The 20,083-nt window shown below is 41.3% G+C and overlaps 1 protein-coding gene across 17 annotated transcripts in view; it reads left to right on the forward strand.

Moving 5' to 3' along the window:
- CACNA1D (calcium voltage-gated channel subunit alpha1 D) overlaps positions 1-20,083 on the forward strand; it is a 453,220-nt gene that overhangs the window by 411,863 nt on the left and 21,274 nt on the right. For all 17 annotated transcript variants that reach the window (XM_056524370.1, XM_056524364.1, XM_056524368.1 and 14 more), the window contains one exon: positions 1,351-1,481. In XM_056524370.1, coding sequence (XP_056380345.1) covers positions 1,351-1,481 — 131 coding nt within the window. The remainder of the gene's footprint in view (positions 1-1,350; positions 1,482-20,083) is intronic.

Consider the following 20,083-nt stretch of genomic DNA (forward strand, 5'->3'; position numbering starts at 1 on the left):
TTTCTGTCTTACTGTAGTCTTCTCTAGTCGTTGACCTTCTGCTTGCATGGCCTAATGGAACTGCTTTGTTATTGTTGTAACTACTGTGCTTGAGCTTTTTCTGCAGCCTTTCTTTTCCTTTCAACTTTCCTCTAAGAATATTCTGAAGCAATTCTGTTTTAGGGTGGTGGCATGGAACTAGTGTTGCCTCTTGCCAGCTGTATTCCCCTCCATTTGTTAATATATACACAGATGCATGCTTCAGAATACAGTATCTCTGGTAGATGTGCCTGCATGTATGGGTTCTGAAGAGTCATATATACCAACCTGATATCACATACTTATCCTATCATGACTTGTAGGGCTAGCATAATGCAAAAACAAAGATGTAGGTGGTAAGTATGTAGTCATAGGCAATACATTCACTTAGGCAGAGTTCACACCTGTGCCGGAATTCCAGCAGTGCTGGATCCATCACTGTGTCATTTAAACAAATGGTGTCCATCAGTTTACCAGAAATCAATATTATTGCATATTGTTCTGGCAAATTTGACAGAATATCCAATGAAGGCTCCTATAAAAGGACCTCTGATATAGATGTGTGCATAGCCTTAAATTGGATCCAGTGGCCAAATATGACATTAATGTTAATTATAATTAAAAAAAAACAACTTTATGAGATAAATACACGCTGACTGCATAATTCAAATGGTTGACCTAAATATACATATAACACTTTAAATAACATTGTAGGAGTTGTCCCATCTGGACAAGTCCTCCCTTTTTGGAATGATACCGGCCGTTTAAATGAATGGTTACAATATAGTACATGAATGGACTAGGTATGCCTTAGCTAAAGCACTATTGATATAATCACGCTATAGATAAGCTGGATACACATTAGCTGTTGAATAAAAAAATAGCACCTGAACATAGTTCTCATGGCAGTAGATGTCATATCCCGTGATCCTTGTGATATAGCCATTGAAAAATTAAATAACAGCCTAGGGCCTCTCTGTTAGATGTAGTGAATGAAGTACAGTATAACATAGTTTAGACTTTATGCAACATTGTGTCACTATCTGTTTCACTCCTCTTATGCTCCCTACACATTAAAACGGTTGCACTAATCCTCCTGTCCAGCATGTTGTCTAATACATTATGTCTAGGTGGACCTCCGTAACATGTCTTCTCTGGCTCTTCCTCCATCCAGACTCATCTGGCTTGCTTGCTGGTCTTCTGTTCTAGTTTAGTCTGCCTGTAGTTATGCAGCTTAGAATCCGCTACCTCCATCACATCTCTATTCAGATGCTAGAGTTCAGGGTGATGGTGAATGTTGCTGACTTGGGAAAGATTTGTCTGTTCATTTAGATGATGAGGTAACCGTGGGGAAGTTCTATGCCACCTTCCTGATACAGGACTACTTTAGGAAATTCAAGAAGCGCAAGGAACAAGGACTGGTGGGAAAATACCCTGCAAAGAACTCCACCGTGGCACTACAGGTGATTGTCTTTTTTTAATATGTGTCTTTGATTTTAGTTTCTGTTGATTTTGCTTGTGTCTACAGCTTTTATTATCTGTTTTCCATGACTCAGTAGACAGTTTGGGTGTTTGGTGTTAGTTACCAAACTAGAATAGAACATGAATGTTCACCAGGGTCAAAAGGACCCCCAGACTACCAGAGGATCCTCCAGAGAGTCCATGATTTGAGACATTAAAGGGCCCCAAACATTCTGGAGAAGACAATCCAATGTGCACTGGAGCCAATAACTTGCTGCTAGGGTTTATCCATTGTGTGGCTGATGTGTGCAAAATAATAATGCCAAAGTATAAAATGCAGATAAAAGTAGGTTTATGTACACGTGGACATGAAGACTAGGCAGTTTTTAAGAACCTAGTTATCTGGTTCTTTAACATGCTTCATGCAGATAGGACTGTATGTTGAGTGTGATTAGTCATCTAAATGTGCAAAGAGATAAGATAAAAGAATGATCTTTAAAGTGTACCTAAACCTTTAACAAACTACTGACACGTCAGAAGTTGTAATGAGTGGGGGTCCAAATGCTGAGACCCTAGCCGATTGGCTTTTCACAGAACGCTTTGCTTGTGGTGTACAAATTCAATTAAGCCTCACAGACTTGTAAACAGTACACTCAGCTTTCCTAGAAGAGTCCAGCAGAAACTAAGAGGCACAGCTCTCACCAGAATGCTTTAAAGGGGTGCTCCGGGGAACTAAACCCATAGCCCATACTTTCCCTCTCACCAACCTATTTATTTGTCTAAATATCATTCATTAGCTATATAGAGCAGTTTCCCTCTTTTAGCTGTCACTTACATGCAGGGAATGAGAGAAATACATCATTCTCAGATCCTGCTTGTCTTGGTGTAAACCCCTCACTGAGACCTAGCCCCCACCCTCTCAAGACATACACCAGGTGATTTCTGGCTTCACAGGCACACCTCCCCTCCCCCTCCCGATCCCTGTGTGCCAGCAGAGAAGCAAAGTGTAGATTCTCAGTCACAACTCAGCACATAGCACTGCTCTTTTCCTGCTGTAGATCTTATTACTGACTGCTGCCATTCAGAGCAAAGCATGATTTATTGCTGGGGGAAGGAAAGTTTAAAAGAAAAGACATGTAGTGTGTGCTGCTGACAACAACACAGCATGCACACAGATAGTGAAAGCAATTGGCTGGCAGCCAATACACCGAGCACACTGACTGCTGAACGTTGTAGTCTGGGCTGCAAGCAAGGAAAAAGAATATTAAGAAGACAACATGGGTCATAAGAGCTACCAAAACCACATGGATAACTACAGGGGACACAGAACAGCTATTGTGGTGGCTTTGGGGCATTTTTATGTTTCTTAACTTCCCCAGAGCACCCCTTTAACCCCTTAAGGACTCAGGGTTTTTCCGTTTTTTTCATTTGACATTTTTCCTCCTTACCTTTAAAAAATCATAACTCTCAGTTTTTCACCTAAAATTCTACGTCACAGCTTATTTTTTGCGCCACCAATTCTACTTTGTAATGACATCAGTCATTTTACCCAAAAATGTACAGCGAAACAGGGAAAAAAATCATTGTGCGACAAAATTGAAGAAAAAACACTATTTTGTCACTTTTGGGAGCCTCCGTTTTTACGCAGTACATTTTTCGGTAAAAATGACACCTTATCTTTATTCTGTAGGTCCATATGGTTAAAATGATACCCTACTTGTATACTTTTGATTTTGTCGTACTTCTGAAAAAAATCATAACTATAAGCAGTAACATTTATATGTTAAAAATTGTCATTTTCTAACCCCTATAACTTTTTTATTTTTATGGGGACGGGACGGTGTGAGGTCTCATTTTTTGTGCTGTGATCTGAAGTTTTTATCGGTACCATTTTTGTTTTGATCGGACTTTTTGATCACTTTTTATTCATTTTTTTATGGTTTGAAATGTGACCAAACATACACTATTTTGGACTTTGGAATTTTTTTGCGCGTACGCCATTGACCTTGTGGTTTATTTAATGATACAGTTTTATAGTTCGGACATTTACGCACGCGGCGATACCACATATGTTTATATTTATTTTTATTTACATGTTAAATTTTTTATTATGGGAAAAGGGGGGTGTTTTGAACTTTTGTTCAGGAAAGGGTTAATACATATTTTTTAACTTTTTTTTACACTATTTTTTTTGCAGTGTTATAGCCCTCATAGAGGGCTATAGCACTGCACACGTTGATTCATTGCACTGATCCCTGCCATGGGTTATCATGGCAGCGATCAGTGTTATCGGCACTTGACTGCCCCTGCCTGGATCTCAGGCACGGAGCAGCCATTCGGGGATTGGACGCCGAGGAGGCAGGTAAGAGCCCTCCTGGTGTCCTGCTCGCTGTTCGGGATGCCGCGATTTCACCGCGGCGGTCCCAAACTGCCCGATTGACTAGCCGGGATAGTTTCACTTTCACTTTAGAAGCGGCCGCCGCTTCTAAAGGGTTAATACCGCACATCGCCGAGATCGTCGATGTGTGGTATTAGCCGCGGGTCCCGGCCGTTGATGAGCGCCGGGACCAACGCGGTATGATGCGGGATCGCGGCGCGACCCCGCTTCATATCGCGGGAGCCGGCGCAGGACGTAAATATACGTCCTGCGTCGTTAAGGAGTTAACCCCTTAAGGACACAGGACATAAATGTATGGCCTGGTGACCTGGTACTTAAAGGGGTTATCAGACTTTCACCAATTCTACATGTGGTGCACTAATATATATTCACTGTGCCTAGTAGATCCGTTTTTATTGATTCTTAATAATACTTTGGTAAATAATGCCCCCTTGCTCCCAAAGCAATCACTGCTTATCAACTGAAGACTACATTTCCCATCCTCCATTCTAAACTGCCATCTTATTGTAGTATGTTTCTCATCGCCCTGGACATAGCAGCGATCTATATACCAGACCTGTCTTGTAAACCTGACAGAGCCAGATGTGTCCACACAGATGTTTATTTGAAGCGCCATACATCTGTGCAGACACATCTGGCTCTGCTATATACTTGCACCCTTGATGGACATTTTGGCCCCTGCGATAAACTGCACGTAAGGACCCAAAAACATCTGATGTAGCTGAGCTGAATTTGTCAGCAAAGATAGATAGAAGAAAGAAAGAAGAGTTATCAAAACCTGTGTAGAGGAGCAGTGCAGTTGCCCATAGCAACCATTCAGATTGATTTTTTCATTTGTCAGAGGCTTTTTTTTTAATGAAAGAAGCAAACTGATTGGTTGCAACTACACCACTCTTCCTCTACACAGGTTTTGATAAATCTCCCTCATAGTGCTTCAAAATCAACACGGGTGTGGAAAGTCAGCTCAACTCCATCCACCTCATATCATGCACCTGTGAGGGACGTTCCCTTTATTTCTTAGTAATAGGGTGGTCTTACACATGACATTTTCTCAGATAAATGCTGGAAAAATATCACATGGTGCATGTTTTTTTTTTTTAACAACTGTCACGAGAATTTACCCCCTAAGGATGTGTTCACACGTACAGTATCCTGCGCAGATTTGATGCGCAGAATTTGATGTGCAGGATTTTCTGCTGCAAATTTCAATGTTAGCACCAATATAGTGAGGGGATACATACGTAGTGGACCTAGTAAAAAAGGTCCTGTGGTTCCAAACCAAAAACATTCAACCTATCCAAAGAAAGGAACCACTGCAAATAGCGGACCAAGTAAAATTTATAATATTTTATTAGGTATACAAAAAACCAATGTAAACATTGGAAAAAATGCATAAAAAACACACAAATGGCGTGGACACAGACAAAAAAGTGGGGGACTGGGGAGAGGGGGGACAAAATTAATTGGGTATGAGCAGCAAAAGTCCAGTGCAAATCCAGCAATAAAGTGCAGACACAAAAAGAGTATATAAATATATACACACACAAGCAATGTAAAAATATGCAGATAATTGAATGGGCACTAACGAGTCTAATGTAAAGTGCAAGATGTAAAAATACCCAAACGGACAACTAAAACCTGGAAGTAAAAAATTATTATTATGACTAAGCAGTATGTAAGTGACCAAGCACTATCGATTAATCCAGGTACTGGTGTTGGCTATAGGTATGTGAACTCCAAACAGAAATAGCAAATAACAAGAAAGAGAAAAACGGAGTCACTTATAAAATGTATATCATTTTATTAATTCCGTGGAATATAAGTACATAAAAATTGTATATATATTAGTTAAAAAATATTATTTTTCAAGGAGGAATGAGGCTAAAAGGTGGTGTCACCGGCTCTGCAATGAAGGCTGGGTATGGTGTATATATTACTGGATCCACCACAATTTGTACACAAATTTGCAAAAACAGGATGTTTTAGCAACATGTAGGAAACATGTATATGAATCTCACAGTGAGAGCGAAAAAATTATTATATATATATAACATGCAAAATAAAGTGCAGTGTGCATGTAAACAAGCATAACATTGTGGGGATACAAATCAGTATAGCGATATACCAGAGTACAGCAGCAATCAGCAGAGACCGGGACAGCACCACTCCAACGTACGTTTCGGTACGCAACCTTCGTCTGGGAGTCCCAGACGAAGGTTGCGTACCGAAACGTACGTTGGAGTGGTGCTGTCCCGGTCTCTGCTGATTGCTGCTGTACTCTGGTATATCGCTATACTGATTTGTATCCCCACAATGTTATGCTTGTTTACATGCACACTGCACTTTATTTTGCATGTTATATATATATAATAATTTTTTCGCTCTCACTGTGAGATTCATATACATGTTTCCTACATGTTGCTAAAACATCCTGTTTTTGCAAATTTGTGTACAAATTGTGGTGGATCCAGTAATATATACACCATACCCAGCCTTCATTGCAGAGCCGGTGACACCACCTTTTAGCCTCATTCCTCCTTGAAAAATAATATTTTTTAACTAACATATATACAATTTTTATGTACTTATATTCCACGGAATTAATAAAATGATATACATTTTATAAGTGACTCCGTTTTTCTCTTTCTTGTAAAGTGCAAGATGTGTCTAGCAGCGACCTCCAAAGAGGGAAAATAACCCAGCACAAGTGTGCAAATATGCAATATTAGACAGCAGAACGGATAATGTATTGCAAGTGCAAACGGGATAAAGGTGCATTTAAAGCACAAAGTCAAAACCGGCCCGGGGACCGTGAAAAAGGACTTGCTGGTAAGAGCAAGAGACGAGACCCCCCCTGAAGATTCCCCAGTCACCCACCACACCTCCGACGCGTTTCGCCCAAGCGGGGCTTTGTCCCATTCAATTATCTGCATATTTTTACATTGCTTGTGTGTGTATATATTTATATACTCTTTTTGTGTCTGCACTTTATTGCAGGATTTGCACTGGACTTTTGCTGCTGCAATTAATTTTGTCCCCGCTTTTTGCAGTGGTTTCTTTCTTTGGATAGGTTCTAAATTTCAATGTTAACTAAATGACTGAGCACAACTTCTAATCTGCAGCTACAAATACTGCGCATCAAATCTGCGCAGGATCCTGTACTTGTGAACGTACCCTTAGGGTGTATTCACATGTACAGTAACCTGCGCATATATGATGCACAGGATTTGATTCACATGAATAGAAGCTGTATTCAGTCATTTATTTAACATTGAAATCTGCAGCATAAAATCCTGCGCATAAAATCTGCACAGGATACTGTACATGTAAATACATCCTTAGGGTACTTTCACACATACAGGATCTGCTGCATATTTTTGCTGCATATTTTGTACAGCTGATTTTGCTACCTATTAATGTCAATGTGTAGCAAACTCAGCTGCAGAAAATATGCAGAAAAAATATGCAGAAGAGCCTATACATGTAAACATAGCCTAAGAGTACATTCACACGGGCGGATCCACATCGTATTTTACGCTGCGGATCCACTGGCAACGGACCCCTATAGTGTGGCTCAGATGTGCCTGCTTGGAGTTGCAATCCGCCGCTGCAAGCTGACACTCAGTATATTCGCACACATAGCTTCTGCTCTTGGCCTAGCTCAGTGAGCAGGAGGAGTGGCCGCTATGCGTGGGAGTAAACCGTGCATGCGCGCGGCATCTCGAACATTGCAGCAGTGTGTCTGCTCATAGCGGCGGATTGCCGCTGCAAGCAGGCACATCTGAGCCACACTGTAGGGATCCATCGCCGGCGGATCCGCAGCGTAAAATGCGGATGCGTTATGTGTGACCCTACAGCCGTCACGCCCCCTCCCATAGACTTGCATTGAGGGGGCGAGGTTGAGGTCACACGGGGGTGGAGTCGTGATGTCACCATACTCCGTTCCCGTGGTCGGGAGGCATAAGAATTGGAGTCTCCAGCGCTTCCTGCAGTGTTCACAGGTGGGTACTGCATGCTAGATTGCGTGGGTCCCAGTGGCGGGACCCCCGCGATCAAACATCTAATCCCCTATCCTTTGCATAGGGGATAAGATGTCTTAGGGCTGGAGTACCCCTTTAATGGAATTCCCCTGTCCCATTCACACAGTAGAATTTCTGCTGCAGGAAATCTATTGAAGTGTATTGGCTATAAATTCATGTAGAATTCAGTGTAGAAATTCTGCCATGTGAAACCGGCCTTAGGCTCTGTTCACATGTGTGTTGTGGCTTCTGTTAGAAATGATACCACATTCACACAGCGCATGACACCAGTGGTCCCCGATGAACCGAGCTGACTTAGGCCACGTTCATACAGTACTAAAGTGTGCTGAATGTCCGCCCATCAAACACAGGCGGACATTCCCCACATTTGAAAGTTCCAGCTGGTGCTAGGTCCACTCGGAAATGGGTCATAGACTGCAATACATCTCTGAGCGAAAACCGCAGAAAGAATAGACATGTCTATTTATTCTGCAGATTCCGGAAATCGAGATTTCCTGAGAAAAATCTGCTGTGGAAATTCGACCGTGTGCACAGTGCAGCAGTATCCCATTGAAATCAAAGGGACCCTGCTGCAGCGGAATGTCTGAGTGGAATATTCTGGCGGAATTCCGCAAGGATATTCCGCCGTGTTAATATACTCTTAATATGGCGGTGTTTCTCAACCAGTGTTGAAATGTGGTGTTTGTTGTTTTGCGTGCAGCACTAGTCATATATGAAGAGAAGTCCGATGGCGCCACCTATTCAGACGTGAACAGGGCCTAAGATGGAGGAGAGTGTAAATCTTTGTGGATCAGTTTGTGTGTATGTGTATACGCAACAAACTTTTTACAGTTCAGTATAGAAATTATAATTCATTTAGTAATATATACATTGCTCAAAAAAATAAAGGGAACACTAAGATAACACATCATAGATCTGAATGAATGAACTAATCGTATGAAATACCTTCGTCTTTACATAGTTGAATGTGCTGACAACAAAATCACACTAAAATTTACAATGGAAATCAAATTTATCAACCTATGGAGGTCTGGATATGGAGTCACACTCAAAATCAAAGTGGAAAACCTCAATACAGGCTGATCCAACTTTGATGTAATGTCCTTAAAACAAGCCAAAATGAGGCTCAGTAGTGTGTGCGGCCTCCACGTGCCCGTATGACCTCCCTACAATGCCTGGGCATAATCCTGATGAGGTGGTGGATGGTCTCCTGAGGGATGTTCTCCCAGACCTGGACTAATCCGCCAACTCCTGGACAGTCTGTGGTGCAACGTGGCGGATGGAGTGAAACATGATGTCCCAGATGTGCTCAATCGGATTCAGGTCTGGGGAACGGGCGGGCCAGTCCATAGCATCAATGCCTTCCTCTTGCAGGAACTGCTGACACACTCCAGCCACATGAGGTCTAGCATTGTCTTGTATTAGGGGTCTGAGGATCTCATCTCGGTACCTAATGGCAGTCAGGCTACATCTGGCAAGCACATGGAGGGCTGTGTGGCCTCCCCAAAGAAATGCCACCCCACACTATTACTGACCCACCGCCAAACCGGTCATGCTGGAGGATGTTGCAGGCAACAGAACATTCTCCACAGCATCTCCAGACTCTATCACGTCTGTCACATGTGCTCAATGTGAACCTGCTTTCATCTGTGAATCTTGGTGTTCACTGGCAAATGCCAAACGTCCTGCACGGTGTTGGGCTGTAAGCACATCCCCCACCTGTGGACGTCAGGCCCTTATACCACCTTAATGGAGTCTGTTTCTGACTGTTTGAGTGGACCACATTCGTGGCCTGCTGGTGGTCATTTTGCACAAAGGTGGAGGTAGCGGTCCTGCTGCTGGGTTGTTGCCCTCCTACGGCCTCCTCCATATCTCCTGATGTACTGGCCTGTCTACTGGTAGCGCCTCCATTCTCTGGACACTACGCTGACAGACACAGTGTTGCTTCCTGAGTGGACAGTGTGATTTCACAGAAGTGTGATTAACTTGGAGTTACATTGTGTTGTTTAGTGTTCCCTTTATTTCTTTGAACAGTGTAGAATAGTATGTAAATAATTAGTATTTAAAAATTGCTGGCTGTACAGATCTAAAAGATTATTTTATCTTAAAGTGCAGTAAATTTCAATGATGAATTCGGAATCACAATGAGCCCCTTTCCTATCATGTTGCCATTCGGACACTTTAAAAATGTCACCCTACAGGATACCAAAATGTACTTGTCACCTTTGAAAACAGAATATATACTGTGCAGAAACCACAGCTATCACAGTCACCTCCCGACCTATCAGCTTCATGATTATAGAAATCTAATCACCCCCCCCCCCCTCCAGTGCGGCTTTTAAATGTTTCTTTTTTTAGGGACAGGTGCACTTTATGGAGCCGTGCTAGGAGAAGTGTGCAGCTTATGCATTCAGATGGTGAATGCTGCCTGAGGTTAATTTGTCACTCATCTCCAGCATAATGAGGCTTTTCTCTATACACGGCGGCGAGGCTGGGAGGAGAGGTCTGCTTGTTGTAAGAGAGCAGGGTGACATTTAGCAGACGGCAGAGCGTGGAGCAGCATCAATGGATCCTGAGCATGCAGACCTACAGAGACTGGATCACTTTGTGTCCTATGTGCACTGCTACAGCGTAGGTTTCTATCTTCTCTCATTGTCCTGTCTACGTTAATGTTAGATTTGGGATCACTTGCTTCAGTAATAAGCCTGTTGAATTTTATAAAGTGTGCCAGTTTCTGGGGCATCATAGCCAGCTGTATGATACATGTAGATTTATGGTGTTCTGCTTTTATTCTATTGTAATTTTGAATGAAAACTAATCTGGATTTTTAAAATTTCTGCTCTGGAGCTTACCTGTGAAGTTCTACAGTCTCATATTTACTGTCTTGCATTTTTATATGTAAATTGGGGGTGCAGATGAAGAATGCAGTACAGTATTGGGGGCTGGGGTTACTGAAATGTGCAAAAGAAAATGTACCAGTTTGTGATTTTTACTTTTTTATTAGTTCTCATCATGATTCATTATTTATAAAAAAAATAAATAAATAAATAAATATAGTGAAATTTTTGCTGAAGACCACTCCTAATCCAGACCATTTTTCTTGTGCCAGATTTTCAATGACTCTATGGAATATGCACTCTAGTTGCCTTAAAAGATTACTTCTCAATGATACATATATATGTACAATCATGTCGGCCATAGCATTAAACCCACCTGAAATATATAGTTCAGGTCTCCTCCTGCTGCCACATCAGTATGGCTGAGGCTTTATCCTACTGAAAGACATTAGTGTCAGTAAGGTGTACCACCAGTACCAGTACTTGTTTGTAGCATTGTGTACCATCTCATCCCCATATTAGCAAAGAAAATGTATTGGCCATCTCATAATGTAAAAGAAAGTGTGATTTAGGAGAGCAACCCACTTTTCTCTTTTCCTTCATGGTTATGCCTTGGTAGGTGCTTTCAGCAGAGGACAGGAGTCAGCATAGTCACTCTGACCATTCTGTGGCTACTCAGCCCCCTATACAAACTGTAATAACCTCTGTATTCTGACACCTTTTACATATATATATATATATGTAATGGCCCTCATTTACTATTGCAAACCCGACATGTTTTGTCAGGTTGTGCACCAGATTCTGGCGCATTGTGCCAGAAATTCTGTCAGAATTTGCGCCAGAATTGAAAAAACCCAACTAACTCTCCATTTTACTAAGTAAACCAGAAATAAGGGGTGTGGCCTTCGGGGAAAAGGGGCGTGTTCCTGACATTTTCACAAAAACCCGACATATTTACTAAGGTTTCCACAGAAAATGTGGTGGATTTAAACTGAGGAAAACCCTAAAGATCAGAGCATGTGTAAAAAAAGCTAAATGTAGGAAAAAGTGGAAAATGTAGGGAAACCTTAGTAAATACTGTGGAAAAAAAATTGTAGGGAATTAAAACTCACAAAAATCTACACTCCACTCTTAGTAAATCAAGGCCAATGTGTGTGTGTATATGTGTGTGTGTGTGTGTGTGTGTGTGTGTGTGTGTGTGTATGTATGTGTGTATATGTGTGTGTGTATGTTTCAGCATCACTTCCAAACGTCTGAAAATATTTCAATAAAACTTGGTACACATGTTACTTATATGTCAACTACAAACATAGGATAGATAAATTAACCATAACTCACCCCCATTTGCGAGGGTCGAGGTTTTTGTTTAACCCCTTAAGGACTCAGCCCATTTTGGCCTTAAGGACTCAGACAATTTAATTTTTACGTTAAAATTTTTTCCTCCTCGCCTTCTAAAAATCATAACTCTTTTATATTTTCATCCACAGACTAGTATGAGGGCTTGTTTTTTGCGCGACCAGTTGTCCTTTGTAATGACATCACTCATTATATCATAAAATGTATGGCGCAACCAAAAAACACTATTTTTGTGGGGAAATTAAAAAGAAAAACGCAATTTTGCTAATTTTGGAAGGTTTCGTTTTCACGCCGTACAATTTATGGTAAAAATTACGTGTGTTCTTTATTTTGAGGGTCAATACGATTAAAATGATACCCATTATTATATACTTTTCTATTATTGTTGTGCTTAAAAAAAATCACAAACTTTTTAACCAAATTATTACGTTTATAATCCCTTTATTTTGATGACCTCTAACTTTTTTATTTTTCCGTATAAGCTGCGGTATGGGGGCTAATTTTTTGCGCCATGATCTGTACTTTTTTTTGATACCACATTTGCATATAAAAAACTTAAAATACATTTTTTATAATTTTTTTTAATAAAATGTATTAAAAAAGTAGCAATTTTGGATTTTTTTTTTTCGTTCACGCCATTCACCGTACGGGATCATTAACATTTTATTTTAATAGTTCGGACATTTACGCACGCGGCGATACCAAATATGTCTATAAAATTTATTTTTTACGCTTTTTGGGGGTAAAATAGGAAAAAACGGACATTTTACTTTTTTATTGGGGGAGGGGATTTTTAACTTTTTTTTTTACTTTTAAATTTTTTTACATTTTTTTTTGCACTTGAATAGTCCCCATAGGGGACTATTCATAGCAATACCATGATTGCTAATACTGATCTGTTCTATGTATAGGACATAGAACAGATCAGTGTTATCGGCGATCTTCTGCTCTGGTCTGCTCGATCGCAGACCAGAGCAGGAGACGCCGGGAGCCGGAAGGAGGAAGGTGAGGGGACCTCCGTGCGGCGTTCTGGATGATCGGATCCCCGCAGCAGCGCTGCGGGCGATCCGATCATTCATTCAAATCGCGCACTGCCGCAGATGCCAGGATCTGTATTGATCCCGGCACCTGAGGGGTTAATGGCGGACGCCCGCAAAATCGCGGGCGTCGGCCATTGCCGGCGGGTCCCTGGCTGCGATCAGCCGCGCATGACACGGGCATCGCTCCAATGCCTGCGGTTATGCACAGGACATAAATGTACGTCCTGGTGCGTTAAGTACCACCGCACCAGGACGTACATTTACGTCCTGCGTCCTTAAGGGGTTAAAGGGGTTATCCACCATAAAGTGATTTTAGTACATACCTGGCAGACAGTAATGGACATGCTTGGGAAGGATCTGAGCTTGTCTTGGGGCTAAATGGCTATGTTGTGAGATTACCATAACAATGTGGCTAGCTTTTTGTGAACTGGTATTTCCTGTTTGATTTTTCTTTTTTTGACTACAAATCCCATAATTCCATTTTCCTTCCTCCCACACATCAGCCACCCCACCCATTGAAACATAAATGAGCTGCATCCATTCAAAAGACCTGTAGTTTTCAATCAGGGTTCCTACAGCTGTTGCATTAGTTGCAGATTTATCTCTCTCCCACCAAGCGATGCCTTCACCCATTGAAGCAGACAGGCTCCCTTCATCAGCTGACTAATGAGTCAGGTCTCGGCCACATTGCAACCTGGGAAAAATCTGAGACAACAGTCATTTTGTATGCTGTTAAAAATAAATATTGGGGTGAAAATCACAGAAGAATTGTGAGAAAAGCATCACACACAGGTACAGACACTATATTATGAACTACACTAACTTTACAGCCCCTGTAGCATAGTCAAATAAAAAAAATCCTGGAATTCCCCTTTAAAGTCCTATGCAAGTCTATGAGAAATGTGTGTTCCAGCATAACTTCCAAATGGCTGGAGATATTTTGATGAAACTTAGTATACATGTTACCTATATGTCAAAGAAAAATATAGGATAGTTCAATTAAACTTAACCTACCCCCTTATGTGAAGGATGGGGTTTTTGTCTTAAGTCCCATGCAAGTTTATAGGACTTCAAGTACCTTACTCCACAAGCTCTGCATCTACTGGTGAGTGTGTCAGTCCTGCCACACCCCTTCCGCATGCCACGCCCCACCTAACAAAGCCACACCCATTTTATTTTCTACCCTTTTTGTGCATCGGTCTGGCTTGCAAGTTATGCCCACTTCCACAAAAACATGCCCCCTTCTGTTTTCGGCCTACAATCTCTTCATCACAACTCAGCCCCACCCAAGGACAGGATATGATGACGGAAGATGAGGTTGGGATATGAGGATGGGATATGAGACAAGTACTTCCTCCTATGTTGCTTTTCCTCCCCCACAAGGATTAGGTAGGAAAAACCGGGCAACGCCGTATACTTAGCTAGTTTACAGATTTATACCTGTATTGATACAATCATAATAGCATGCAGAGATAATAATGTGCAGTCAGAAGATGTCTCCACAATACAAATGGTATTTTGGTCAAGATTTCACCAAGAATAAAGGACTTTAGTACTGTATATAAATCAATAGTTGAAAACGCCATATAAATGTGCACTGCTACAACACATATATAATCCACTTTCCCATGTAGAAGACATATATGTATGTAAGACCCCAACTGATCCCTCGATTTAGTCGGATGGCTCTATACTTGATCTGTCACCTTAACAATGACAGGAGTAAATAATGGAGCCCATCTTCTGTTACTACGTGCTTCACCTGGCTATATCTGGGGGTCATAACACATTATGACATGTCTGCATGACATCTCAGACCTTTTCTTTCATAACAGTAACACTTTAAAGCCCAAGCAATTATCTTACTTTGTTTTTCATCGTTGGCTTCTAAGAGACAAATTTTACTTTTTAATTGCACCATAATATATATATGTATTTTGTGGGCCGGTACAATAACAGTGATACCACATTTATTTATTTATTACTAGCTGAGTACCCGGCGTTGCCCGGTTTTTCCTTCCTCATCCTTGTTGGGGAGGAAAATCAACAAAGGAGGAAGCTTTTGACTTCATATCCCATCCCCATATATTGTTTTCATATCCCAACCCCATACTCCGTCCTTATACCCCGACCTCCTATCCCAACCTCTTATCCTGACCTCCTATACTGACCTCCTATGCAGTCCTCCTATCCCCTCCTCATATCCCATCCTCCTATCTCGACCTCCTATCTTGGCCTCCTATCTCGACCTCCTATCCCTTCCTCATATTCCGTAATCATATCCTGTCCTCCTATCCCATCCTCCTATCTCGACCTCCTATCTCAACCTCCTATACCGTCCTTCTATCTCGACCTCCTATCTCTACCTCCTATCCTGACCACCTATCCCGACCTCCTATCCCAACCTCCTATCCCGTCCACCTATTTCGACCTCCTATTCCATCCTTCTATCTCCACCTCCTATCCCGTCTTCATATCCCGACCTCCTAACTCGACCTCCTATGCCGACCATCCCGTCCTCCTATCTTGACCTCCTATCTCGACCTCCTATCCTGACCTCTCATCCCGTCCTCATATCCCGACCTGTAATATGTGTATCAGGTATTGAAATATCTCCAGCCATACGGAAGTTATGTGGGAACATACATTTCCCATTGATTTGCATGGGACTTTAAACAAAAACCCTGACCCTCACAAATGGGGGTAGTTAAGGGTTAAATTAATTATCCTATATTTTAAGTGGACATATAAGTAACATGTGACCAAGTATTATCAAAATATCTCCAGCCGTTTGGAAGTTATGCAGTAACATATATTTCTCATAGACTCATGAGACTCTAAACAAAAACTCCGCCCCTGGCAAATGGGGGTGAGTAAGGGTTAAATCATCTATCCTATGTTTGTTGGTGACATATAAGTAACATGTGTGCCAAGTTTCATGTTAATATCTTTAGCCATTTGGACGTGATTGTGGAACATACATACATACATACATACACACATATATACATAGATACACACACAATGGGGGATATTTATCAAAGCTGTCTATGTCCCGCATCAATATAGACCAAACTACAGAGGGTTAGGCTGGTCTATTGTGCGCTTAATTTATCAAAAGGTGCACGGCTCCTGATAAATTCTGCGCACAGACTTCGGGATCTAGGCTTTAGACTGTATTTAAACCTGCTCCAACATGGTCTGACATTTCGGCGTACTTTCGGCCAATGCGACTTGTAGTGAAAAGTCGCTCTTGATAAATTCAGCACCAATGCATTTTTCCGTCTAAAATAGACTTGCATGCATCATGTTCTAAAAATCCTCTACAGCAAAAGTCGCAGAAAAGTCGCACATATTTAGACTGCGACTCTCTGTGCGACAAATTTAGACAGGAAAAACCAGTCTAAATCCTTTGATAAATCTCCCCCACTGAGTTTTATATATATATAGATTTTAGTTTTGGCACAATAGAAACTATGGGGGTCATGTATCATTGACTGCGACTTTTGGTGTTTTACGCCATAGTCACACACCATGATTGTGGCAGGCACAGCTGGCCATCCTGTATTAGGAGGCTGCTCTTCTTGATACATGCCAGTTAATGCTGACACAGCGATTTTTGGACCGATATACTGAAAAATACTGTGTTTTGTCATAGATGACTCAGTACACCGGCAGTGTACAGATTTGTGCTGCAGGCTATCCAAATACACTTGGCCTGGTGTAAGTATGATAAATGTGTCAGGTCCAGAGATCCTGCTCTGAGATGGCAGCAGGCTTGTTCAGAGGAGTTACTTATACATGTACATTGTATACCTCCTGCCTAGCCAGGAAAGATGCACAGCATCGCTTCGTAACTCTTTGGGGACAGACACTATACATCGAATGTAAATACATCACTGGATAGTGTCTCCAGAGCGCTCTGTGGCGATCTAGCAGGGAAGAAGTAGTGTTTGTTAACTCATCTGAGCTATACAGTCATCAATATAGAAAACACAAAAAAAGATTACTACAGTGATCCCTCAACTTACAATGGCCTCAACATACAATAGTTTCAACATTCAATGTTTTTTTCTGGACCATTGTAACTTGAAACCAGACTCAACATACAATGCTACAGACAGTCCAGATCTGTGAAATGTGTCACAACTGGAGGAACTGACCAATCAGAATTGGCATTTTACTGGTAAATCACCTGTATTACTGAAGCGCATGCACTGACTGGCTGTCTGGTAGCGCCCCCTACAGTACAGGGAGGAACTACAAGTCCTGTACTACTCCTTACCTGTGCCAGGGTTAGCTGCTCCTTTGGTCACCAAGTAAGGGTGACTCCATTTGGGACACTGTGTGTACTGTATAGGACCCTGAAGAAGCTCCTGTCCTCTACATAGACAGTGATCACAGCTCCCAGCAGATCTTTCTTACTTTTATATCTAAGGAATTGTTTTGTCTATATTAGTTATCTACTTATTTTTCTTTAATTCTCACTTTTTCCTATTTTTGGATGACATTTTGGGGCTTCAGAACCAATTTCCAGGTTTCCATAGAGTTATGGTCTCAACATGCGATGGTTTCAACATACAATGGTCGTCCTGGAACCAATTAATATTGTAACTTGAGGGACCACTGTACATCTTTTCCCTACCGGGGAGAGCACCCACAGGGTTATGTCGGCCATGTTCACACAAAGTTTTTGACTTGTCTTTTATTTTCACAAACAAATTATTTCTATGCCCCAGGCACAGTTGGAACAGAGCAGGGACTTCTGTCGTTAGTGAATGGAGTCCCCCTCCGGTGCTGTATACAGCAATGGGATATACACGGCTGTATACAGAATATCCCATGGAATTTGTACGCTGCACACAGCCCACTCCAGCAGGATGCTGGCTTTTAAAACGCCCATGTAATGCCTACTGGATACACAGCATTTGGAGGGAAATGACAAAGTACAGCAATGCTGGCACTGTTTTTTTTCCCCACAGATTTCACTTTGCGGTACAAATAATGAAATATAATTTCATTGTTTGGGGATTTTACTATTATACTTACTTATTATATATTATTTAATACTTTATTTAATACTGTATACTCGTACTACTAGTGGACTTTCACCAGAAATCTTCTAATCGCTTATATATACTGCAGATTTTCTGCTGCAGAATTTATCATTGATTGCAGCACATGTGTGAACATACCCTGATGTCAAACAGAGTGAACCACTGTGTGAATCTGGCACATGCTTAGATTGTCTAGTCTAAGTTTACAGTAAGAAATAGGCAGCTCTTATTTATCGCCTTAATTTTTCTAGAACTGGGAGGCTCTCTTAGTTGTCTTTTGGCTGGTTTTTCTGGACTTGTTCAGAGTGTTTCTTGTGGTTTGCATCTTGAGATAAACCCCCGTATTCACATTCATGAAGATGACTCTTGATGATATAAAATAAATAATATACTGCTCACCATTCCACTGAACCCTTTGTCAAAAAATCAATCGGGATGCAAAAGACACCTTCCCAGGCTCCAAAAGTACAGTATAATGCAGTGTAGTTGTAGAACTAGTGAGTCCAGCATGCCCCATACAAATGAAATCATAGTTTTATTTTAATTATCTATTTTTTGACATTTGTGACCCTGATCAGGTTTTGGTTTGCTGGCACCAATTGCTTTGGCTTCATTGCCTTATTGCTTACATTTACTTCATAGATAGCTCCATAGACTAGTGTAGGCTATATACAGTAGTAGTCACATAGGATGGCTCCATAGACTAGTGTAGGCTATATACAGTAGTAGTCACATAGGATGGCTCCATAGACTAGTGTAGGCTTTATACAGTAGTAGTCACATAGGATAGCTCCATAGACTAGTGTAGGCTATATACAGTAGTAGTCACATAGGATGGCTCCATAGACTAGTGTAGGCTATATACAGTAGTAGTCACATAGGATGGCTCCATAGACTAGTGTAGGCTATATACAGTAGTAGTCACATAGGATAGCTCCATAGACTAGTGTAGGCTATATACAGTAGTAGTCACATAGGATAGCTCCATAGACTAGTGTAGGCTATATACAGTAGTAGTCACATAGGATGGCTCCATAGACTAGTGTAGGCTATATACAGTAGTAGTCACATAGGATGGCTCCATAGACTAGTGTAGGCTATATACAGTAGTAGTCACATAGGATGGCTCCATAGACTAGTGTAGGCTATATACAGTAGTAGTCACATAGGATGGCTCCATAGACTAGTGTAGGCTATATACAGTAGTAGTCACATAGGATGGCTCCATAGACTAGTGTAGGCTATATACAGTAGTAGTCACATAGGATGGCTCCATAGACTAGTGTAGGCTATATACAGTAGTAGTCACATAGGATGGCTCCATAGACTAGTGTAGGCTATATACAGTAGTAGTCACATAGGATGGCTCCATAGACTAGTGTAGGCTATATACAGTAGTAGTCACATAGGATAGCTCCATAGACTAGTGTAGGCTATATACAGTAGTAGTCACATAGGATGGCTCCATAGACTAGTATAGGCTATATACAGTAGTAGTCACATAGGATAGCTCCATAGACTAGTGTAGGCTATATACAGTAGTAGTCACATAGGATGGCTCCATAGACTAGTGTAGGCTATATACAGTAGTAGTCACATAGGATGGCTCCATAGACTAGTGTAGGCTATATACAGTAGTAGTCACATAGGATGGCTCCATAGACTAGTGTAGGCTATATACAGTAGTAGTCACATAGGATAGTTCCATAGACTAGTATAGGCTATATACAGTAGTAGTCACATAGGATGGTTCCATAGACTAGTATAGGCTATATACAGTAGTAGTCACATAGGATGGTTCCATAGACTAGTGTAGGCTATATACAGTAGTAGTCACATAGGATGGCTCCATAGACTAGTGTAGGCTATATACAGT

The sequence above is a fragment of the Hyla sarda genome, chromosome 6, assembly GCF_029499605.1.
Source record: "Hyla sarda isolate aHylSar1 chromosome 6, aHylSar1.hap1, whole genome shotgun sequence".
Classification (NCBI taxonomy): Eukaryota; Metazoa; Chordata; class Amphibia; order Anura; family Hylidae; genus Hyla; species Hyla sarda.